Here is a 9005-nt window from a genome sequence, read left to right on the forward strand (position 1 = left end):
CCTTACTATACACACCAAGGCCAAACAGCACAAACTGGTCCCAAGGGCAGTGGTGGGGATCCAGTATCAGGAGTATATAGGTGCTAGCACTAGATATAGGAGGGAAAAAGAGAAAGGAAAATGAGTGTGTGGGCTTGAAATAAGGGGAGGTGGAAGTAAACTGAAATGCCAGAAGGAAGAACATAGCATAGGAGATTGTGCAGGCTGAGGAGAGATTAACAGGTATTAGAAGAAAGCAAAAGACATGAGAGAATTCTGATCAATGCAGAGACAAGCAGCAGGGAATGTTCTTAGCAAGGAGCATGAGGAAATTGAACACATGGCAAGGTATGAATAAGCAGGCAGACCTGGGAAGCTGTAAGGGCAGGATGGAGAAAAACCTTAAAATCCAGAAATGGGAAGAAGGTGAAAAGTATATGAACAAATATCTAAAATAATAATACTTTCCAAATCAGAAATAATAATTTTGTATACCTTGATGTTAGAAAGCCATACATAAACTAAGCAAAGGCAGTGTAGGAATAATTTTATTTAGTATTTTGGTAACACAATGATACATCTCAAAATGACCATAAAAGTTAACTCACTGAACAACTGCATACATTCTAAATGGGTGCTACTAAATTTGAGTAACTTCACAGATTATATGAGGCATTATTTGACCAACAGCTATATAGTGTGTGACCCCCTGACAGACATGAGCAGTGTAAATGGACATTGCATTAGTAGCCAATGCATAGTTAAAGCTTTTGGAAGAGTACAAAATTGCAAAAGCCATTTTTATTAAAATATGAATGGGTGATCCTTGCATTAGAATAACTATTCAGTTGTAGGTTACATCCTTTTTTTTTTTTTTAATAACAATACTTACAAAGGTACAAGGAAAATTGTCTTGCTAGCATTTGATCTAATGTAGATCTCCATATGAAAATGCTGAGTATCTTATAAAGCTTTTCACAGGTATAGGCTAAGTTCTGGGATATCACAGACTTGTACATAATTCAGAAAAACACCTGAGGTTACTCCTTGTGTATGTAATAGAAAACTTTTTTAGCTCTAAAAAAAGAAGATAGATGCCATATGAAGTCAGAGACTTTAAACAGGTGCATTACTACTGTGTGGGGTTTTGGAGCAGTACTTTCAGGCTTGATTCAGGTTTTTAAAATTAGTAGTGAAGCTTCTACTTAAGAAGATCAGGATTGTGTTGTTAACTCAGCTCTTTCCTATGTCAGTATGAGTTCTGTCACTGCAGCCAGCGTGACTAAGACTGGCTGAAGTCTTAGTCTGAGAGACCCAGTCAGAAGACCCAGTGCAAATCTTTACTTGCTTAGGTCTCAGCAGAGCTACTTTACTGGGTAGAATTGCACCCTTATTTTTCTAGCTCTACTAATACCTTATTTAGTATTAGGCTGACCACAGCAAGTCATGTGAGGTACTCTCATTTCTGATGGATTTCATATGTTATTGAAGGTCATATGCAGCTCCAAAGAAGAGCCCAACACTTTTCAGAATCAGGCATTTACATAGGGTTGTTTGCTCTTTAGAGAAATACATGCAGCTTTGTGTACACAAACATTAGCCAGAAGTTCAAGGCCATAAAGTTTCACATGTGTGTTTTACTTTAAAATAATAGTTTTGGTTGTTTGGGGTTTTTTATTTTATGTCCTTTGCCTTACAAAAAATTTAAAAGTACTTTTTCTTCAGTTAATGGGTACATTAATTAGGACATGTAACGTTAGTTTTCCTTCTGAGATTGTTCTGAGCGAAGTGTACTAAAAGTACCTAGCTGATTTTTGGATATACCATTTAACTCAACCTACAGAATCACTAGTGAGCAGGTGTATATTTGATGTACACTTTACTTGAGGCTTGCGGCATGAAAGTTTTAATATGAAAACCCCACATTCTCACTTCTAAATACCTTGGCCCGTGTGGATTTTACTGGGCTTACCTATGTGCCTAGGGACAGGGATATTAACCCTTTACTAGAAAAATACAAAGTTCAGCTATACCTTTATAAAACTTTCTAATTCAACTATCTATTTTGTTCATGAATATGCTAATGAACAGATTAGCATATGGTTTGTATCACCCTTGCCATTTGGCGACATACCAAATCTGATCTTTCAAAACTTAATGAAAAGTTACTATACTAGGACATTCTGTTCATTCTCCTACAAAATATGATTTTTTTTTCAAATGTGCTTATAAGCAAGTCTTTTAGTCATTTATGTAAACACTTTTGAATGCTAAAGGCAAGACTTTACATTGTCATTTTACCAAAAATCATTTGAACATTTATCATTGAGGCATTAATGTACATCCCAGCAGTCACAACACAGGAGCTGCCATGTGCTTATGGCAGTTTCCAGTAGAGTGAATTCAGAGGCAGGCTGACCCACCCCATCCCACCCTCCTCTTTTTTTTTTTTTTTTTAATAAGGTATTTCACTTTGGGATGTGGAGTCACTGAAGGTGAACTTAGAGTTTAAGGCATAGCGCATGGAGACATGGAAAGGATTGTATAAACAGTTCCTGGAGATGCTCCAACCAGTCAGTAGATAAAAAACTCTTTATAACAGCGACTTCTGTGAACAAGCTAGAAAAGAAAAGGCTTACTTTCAAATTGCATATGTTTTATCATTTAATATATTAAATTGTTCCCCTGGCTCTCCTTCTAGAATTAAAAAGAGGACTGAATTATACCTTGTGCAGTTTTCCTTCCTGCTCTTGTAACTCGTAATACTGGCTAGTTTCCAAAAAGATTGCCAGAACAAACTATAACTTATTTAAGTCTAAAAAGAGAGAGGGGGGTTATTTTTAGATGCAAGGTTTGTTGCTTAGGCATTTGCTGACAGCTGATTTTCATTGGCTGCTTTCTCTGCTTGCAGTCTTTGGACAGCCTGATCGAGCAAATCCATAGTATCTCTAAGTGTAACATTCAAGGTAAATGGCTTAGGTTTAATGGTCAACCCATAGGTGAAGTCCATTTTAGGGTCCTCGTTTGGATTAGCAGTAAAATTGCACTGATGCACCAGTATGGAGGTAAAGAGAAACAGCTGCACCTTGGATAACTCCTCTCCAATACACCGACGTTTTCCCAATGAGAAAATCATCACACTACTAGTAAGATCTTTATTGATGAATCCATTCTCGTCCAGGAATCTCGTTGGATCAAAATCCTCTGGGTTGGACCATTTTGCTGGATCATGATTCACTGACCACTGATTAACAAAAATCACTGTGTCCTTGGGAATGAGGTAGCCCATTATGAAGGTGTTGGTTGTGGTGGCATGTGGGATAGTAACAGGCACAAAGCTGCTGAAACGCATGGATTCATACAAGAAAGCCATGATGTAGGGCAAGTGAGGCTGATCTTCAGCACATGGCAGACGGTCTCTTCCAACAATCCTATCCACTTCTTCCTGCATTTTAGCCTGCACGTTCGGATACCTGTCATTTAAAGTAAGACGTGTGTACGTACACAACATTTCCAAAGATTTTCTTAAAAACAATCCTTGCTGCAAACATTTTTCACAGAACCTCATCCCTACCTACCCCAAATAACGCAGTTTGAGCAAAGTTTAAATATATTGCAGGAACTTGTAGACCTTGATAAAAAACTTTGAGAGAAAAATCCAAACTTACCATGCAATGGTGTCATTCTAAATCTAATTTGCTCAGTTTTCACTTTAATATCACAAGTAACTGATTCTCAACATAAAAAATGAAACTAACTTAAAATGTGCTGAAAGTGAATATTCTGATCCAATTTTGAAAATTCATTCTATAACTAAAATTACTTGTCTCTTCTAAATATTGGGCTTTCTGTGGGAACAAGAATTTGATTTTCCAGCTCTGTATGTTACTTCTGAAAGTTAGCATGGAGTTTGTTATCGCTAGCCATATCGCATACATATGAAAGTCTGCAGGTTTTTAAAGTGAAAAAATCCCTGCTAATAATTGTCAGAATAGGCTTTGTGCACCTCCCACTCTTAGTTCATGTATGCTTTTTCTAACTAGCATCAAACCATGTTTTCTTTATAACGTGTTTTAAGATGACTGTCTTGAAGTCTGAATAGTTTGGAAGACTACACGGTAACTAAACAAGATCAAAATATTAATAGATTTTGCTTATTTTCTTTTGCTTGTCTAAAAGCACGCGTTCCTCCAAGCCTTTATTTGCTTCAAGTATTCAAGTTTGGCTTCTGCGTGCTTGCCTTTTCCGCCTGCAGCAGATCTGCCTGTCGAACGCTGAGCAAACGTAAGAAACGGGGAGAAACCCAACGGTTTATGTGAACACTGGGCACCGTACCCTCGGCTCGAAGCATAAAGTATTTGCCTGTTTTTCCCAGAAGCGGCTGTGTAGACGATGTTTGCATAAGCCTACAAATGATGCAGATGATGAAAGAAAAAGCCAGGACGGGCAAGAGAATGGGCGTTACGCCTTCTTCTATCACCCCCCCGCCCCCAGCGGAGATTCTCCCCCCGGGAGAGCTGGTGCCAGGCAGGGGGCAGGGGGTGGGCTGGCACCCGCCGCCTGCCCCGCCGGTCTGCCGTTCCCGAAGTCACGCAACGGCGATAAAGGCACACACTGCGGGCACGTTAACATAATAGCGGGTTTGTAACCGGGTGCACGAACTCTTTGTCTTGCTTAAGCGGTCGTTATCCCGTTCCTGTGATCTCCCCGATCTTGACCCGGTAAAATCTGCTACTTTCAGGCTTTATTCGGCTGCCTTTTTGCCAGCCCCTCTTCGTGCACCCCACCCGACCGCCGGAGAAGGCTTTTTCTTCTTGTTGTTTTTTATCCTTCCTTAACTTTTGCTGGCAGGCTTCCCAGAGCTTCCGTGCCAGCTACTCGGAAGCCGCCGAGGTACGCCGGCACCCGGCGGGCCGGCCGGGCCCCGCCCGCTCCGAGCGGTTACGCGCTCGCTCGGGCCGGCTTTTGCCGCCGAGGGAGCCCGCCCGGGGGCGAGTTCGCCCCCGCAGCGCCCTGCGAACGGGGGCGGCCCCCGGCTGCCGCTCCCGCCGCTCCCGCCGCGCCGCCCCGGGCTGACCGACTGCCGCGCCCCTCGCCGGGGCAGGCGTGCCGCCCCGGCCTCCCGCCTCCGCCCGGGCGGCGGGGAGGGTCGGCCCCGCCGGCACCTACCTGATGAGGAAGATGAGGAGCCACTGCAGGGCGGTGGAGAGGGTGTCCTGGCTGGCGCCGAAGATGTCGGTGACGGTGGCGGGCACGTGCTCGAGCTGCAGCCGCGGCTGCTCCCGCTGCAGGCGGATGAAGGCGTCCATCATGTCGCGGGGGGCGGCCCCCGGGCGCAGGCTGCGCTGGTGCTGCAGGAACTTGCCGCGGACGAAGCCGTAGAAGTCGCGGTTGAGGTCGCGGAAGGCGCGGTAGGCGGCGCGCACGGGGCTGGGGAAGCGCTGGAGCCAGGGCAGCGCGTCCACCAGGCTGCCGGCGCCCACCGCCCGCCCGAACTGCTCGTTGCGCCCCACCAGGCGCAGGAACTCGCCGTCGCCGTGGCTGTAGCGGCGGCCGAAGCACAGGGCGCTCATCACGTTGGCCACGGCCACCACCAGGACGCGCGAGGGGTCGAGGAAGGCGCCGCCGGCGCTGCCGCGCACCAGCAGCGCCACCAGCGCCCGCGCCTCGCCCACCAGGTGCCGCTCCAGCAGCCGGCGGGTGGCGGGGCTGCCGGTGGAGAAGGCCCGCACCGTGGCGTGCGCCGCCCGGCGGTGCAGCTTCCACAGCTCCGAGTAGCCGCCGAAGGCCAGGCTGAGCCCGCCCGACACCAGCTGGAAGGAGGGGAAGGGCGGCCGGCCGGCGAAGGCGGCCCCCTGGCGGACGAGGGCCTGCCGGATGGCGCGCTCCCCGTTCAGCACCACCACGGGCCAGCGCCCCAGGCGCAGCTGGAAGACGGCGCCGTAGGTGCTGGCCAGGCGGGCGAAGGAGAGGTGCGGGGCGCTGCCCAGCTGCGCCGCGTTGCCGATCAGGGGCCAGGGGAAGGGGCCCGGCGGCGCCCGGCGCTGGCCCTGCCGCCGGCGCTGCTGCCGCTGCAGGAGGAGCTTGCCCAGGTGGACGGCGGCGAGCAGGCAGAGGAGGAGCAGCAGGCAGCCTTGCGAGGCGGGGAGGCCGCGCAGGGCTTCCCCGAGCCTCTCGAAGGCCATGCTGCAAGGGAAAGGCAAAGGGGAAGGTCAGCGGGCGGCGACCCCGCGGAAGGGCTGGCACGCTCCGCGCCGCCCGCGGGCGGGGAGAGGCCCGGGCGGGCGAGGGGACGGCGACGCGCTGGGGACTGGCGGAGGGGAGCGCCGGCAGCCGTCCCGGCGCTCGGAGTCGGGCCGCGCGTCCTCGCTATGCGCCCCTCGCGTGCCTGCAGCCCGCCCGGATCCTGCGCGAAAAACGAGGGATGATCGATAATCAAGGGGCGAGCGCTCAGTAAGGGCTCAAAACCGTATTTGGCGTCGCGGACGCTGCTCTCTTCCTTCCCCCCCCCCCCCTTCTTCCCCAGTGGGAAAAGTTTGCAGCGGCGGATCCAGGAGGTCACGACTGAGGGAGGCAGAAAGGGAGGCGGGAGGATGCTCTCGCCTGACGAGCCTCCGCAGATGCAGGCAGCCGCCCTGCGCTGGAGACAGGTTCATCCCGGCGCTGCGCATCGCTCCTCCCGGCGAAGGAGCCCCTGCGAGAAACGGGCTCCCCGCGCCGCCGTCGGAGTTTCCCGCCGCGCCGGAGAGGACACCTCCGCACATGGCCACGGAGCCCCCTCTGTCCCGAGCCATTCCCTCCCTCCCGCACCGTCGCGCCCGTCGCGGCAGCGCAGGCTGGCGGCCGGCGGCCCCGGGGGTGGGCCGCGGAGGATGCCTGAGGTCCCGGCGTGGCAGAGCTGACCGGTCCCGCTTCCCAGCCCCCTGCCCGGGGACCACCCGCTCCTACCGTTTGCTCCAGCCTTTCCGAAGCAGCGAGGGGAAGAAGGGGTGAAATAAGCAGCCACCTCGGGCGCCTGTAGCAGAACTGACCTGTTGCACGCTGCTTCCATCCGAGACCTCGGCGAGGATGGAGGGGAGCCGGGCGGCCGGCGTCAGCTCTAACGGGCAGCCGCAGGAGGCGAGCGGCGACGGCGAGGTTCAGATCCCAGCTTCTGGGAAACTCATTAGGAGCCGCGGTTCCTGTCACCCGGAGCTTGGCAGGTCATGTGCAGGCAAATGCCAGTTGCACCCGATCCCAGCGCAGAGTTCCTATCACCTTTCCAGCGCTTTAACCCTTCGGAGCTCGCTCTGCCGGTGCAGCCCCGCGGGCCGGGGGCGAGCGGGCTGCTGCCGCCCCCTCCCTCCCTCCCTCCCACCCACCCGCCTGCCGGGCTGCGGGGACCGGACGGGGCCACCCCGGCCCGCTGCAGGGAGAGAAGGCGAGCGGCTCAGAGGACGCGGGGAGGACGGCCCGCTGCCCCCGGGCGGAGTCGGAGCCGGAGCCGGAGCAGCCGCGACTGGGCGCCTGGCATTGGTACTCGCGGCTTTAAATCCGCCGGCATCCGCGGTGCGCGGCGCGGCGCGGGCGTGCCGCAGTTAGCCCCGCTGACAAATCGCCGCTGCCCGGCCCTTCCCCTGGCTTGAGGGGGTCGCAGCTATTTGCCGGCTGCCCTTGGGCCCCTCGCCAAGCGGAGCGGCTGAGCCGCTGAGGCTTTTATGGCCGGGGCCAAAAGTTTTCGCGGAGGAGGTGCCGGGAGGGGAGCGGGGTGGCGGGCGGGCTCGCAGCCCTCCCTGTCGGGAGGCAAGGTCTCCCCTGCATCTTGGGGGCTGAGGAAGCCGGAGAGCTTCCCCTCCTCCGCCTGTCGCCTCCCCGTTGCGTGCGGAGTTTGCATTGCGTGAGCCGGGGCTGGAAAGCCTCCAGCCATCTCCTCCCCGGGCCCCTACCCCTCCTCGCAGTACCTGACACCGGCTCGGGGGGGCAGGAGGCAGGGAAGCGCCGGGCAGCTCGCACCCCGGCCGGCCCCGCTGCTGCCCTCCAGCCTGGCCCCCGCTCGCGCCGCTTTTTTTTACTCTTAAATCTGGCACCTCCGCCCGCCCCGGGAGGGCTGGCGAGGGGCGTCCGGGTGCGGCGCTCCAAGCCCCCCCCGGCTTTCCGGCGCCCCGGGGGAACCGGGGCCGCAAAACCCCCCGGCATCAAGGAAACCGTTCCCCAAGAAATCAGAACGCTCTTGCCTTGTCGTCGTTTTTGCTGTACCAAGCAAAATTTAAAAATATGACATTCATTTCAGATTATCTACAGTCACGTCGTGCGAAGAGAACAAGGTGTTTTGGTGGCATTTAGGGATTAGACAAAATTAGATGCTGGGAGCCAGCCCAGCTCAGGGTGTGAACCCAGGCCTGGCCAGGCGGCTACTGCTTCCGTCTTTGCTAAGAAGTGTAATCCTGGCTGCTGTCACTGTCCCGGGCTCTTCCAGTCAGCAGTACCACCGCTTGCTCAGACTACCATCAGCCATATCTCTCTGCGTGCCTCAGAGCGCACTACGCTTCTTCCTGCCATTGCCAAGTGACAAAGGTGTCAAAACCACTTTTTCCGAGCAGTGCCAGGAAAAGTGAGCTTCCCTCTTCCCAGCCCCGTCTCTAGGGTGAACTGGAAGGATCCTGCAGTCCAGCCCAGCACATGGCCCAGCTTCAAAGAGGAGCAAAGGTAGCTCCATCCCTGTGGTGTTAAGGTTAGGGCAAGCTTGGAGAGAGACTAGGCGGTTTGGTCTCTCCCTCACCACCTGAAGGTTGAAAACAAATTTCACCCCGCTATAACCGCTCGGCTGTGGCAAAGCGGCCTGTCCCACCCTGACGGCCACCCTTCCCTCCTTCATCAGTCACATGTCAAAGAAGAGACACGGGCTTCTCCCTGCAGAGTGTTCTGGGCACTTGATCTAGGAGGCAAGGACTAGCTTGGATCAGTTACCTGAGCTCTGGATTATAGTGGTGGGCATTTGCCATTGCCAGCAGGTAAATTTGCCTTTTTCCTGGTGACTGTGGTAATCA

At 53.3% G+C, this 9005-nt stretch overlaps 1 protein-coding gene across 2 annotated transcripts; it reads right to left on the reverse strand.

The window, feature by feature from the left end:
* Nucleotides 1–509: 509 nt before the first annotated feature.
* CYP1B1 (cytochrome P450 family 1 subfamily B member 1) lies at nucleotides 510–8017 on the reverse strand. Of its 2 annotated transcripts, none has more exons than XM_069800503.1 (3): nucleotides 7011–8017; nucleotides 5149–6385; nucleotides 510–3452 (listed from the first exon to the last, which is right to left on the reverse strand). In XM_069800503.1, the coding sequence occupies exons 2-3, from the start codon at nucleotides 6162–6164 to the stop codon at nucleotides 2840–2842; spliced, it is 1629 nt and encodes a 542-aa protein (XP_069656604.1). In that variant the 5' UTR covers nucleotides 6165–6385; nucleotides 7011–8017; the 3' UTR covers nucleotides 510–2839. The 2 variants fall into 2 exon arrangements, with proteins under 2 accessions (XP_069656604.1, XP_069656602.1); XM_069800501.1 differs by having other exon boundaries at nucleotides 5149–6165; nucleotides 7011–8016.
* Between the last annotated feature and the right edge of the window lie 988 nt (nucleotides 8018–9005).

Source organism: Haliaeetus albicilla, chromosome 13 (genome assembly GCF_947461875.1).
Source record: "Haliaeetus albicilla chromosome 13, bHalAlb1.1, whole genome shotgun sequence".
Classification (NCBI taxonomy): Eukaryota; Metazoa; Chordata; class Aves; order Accipitriformes; family Accipitridae; genus Haliaeetus; species Haliaeetus albicilla.

Bases quoted from the DNA above. Each gene is read 5' to 3' on its own strand.
- CYP1B1 (XM_069800501.1), bottom strand. From the start codon at position 7,030: ATGGAAGCAGCGTGCAACAG. The intron at 6,166-7,010 runs GTCAGTTCTGCT...TTTCCCTTGCAG, and splicing joins ATGGAAGCAGCGTGCAACAG to CATGGCCTTCGAGAGGCTCG. The intron at 3,453-5,148 runs GTAGGTGCCGGC...TTTAAATGACAG, and splicing joins CTCCTCATCTTCCTCATCAG to GTATCCGAACGTGCAGGCTA.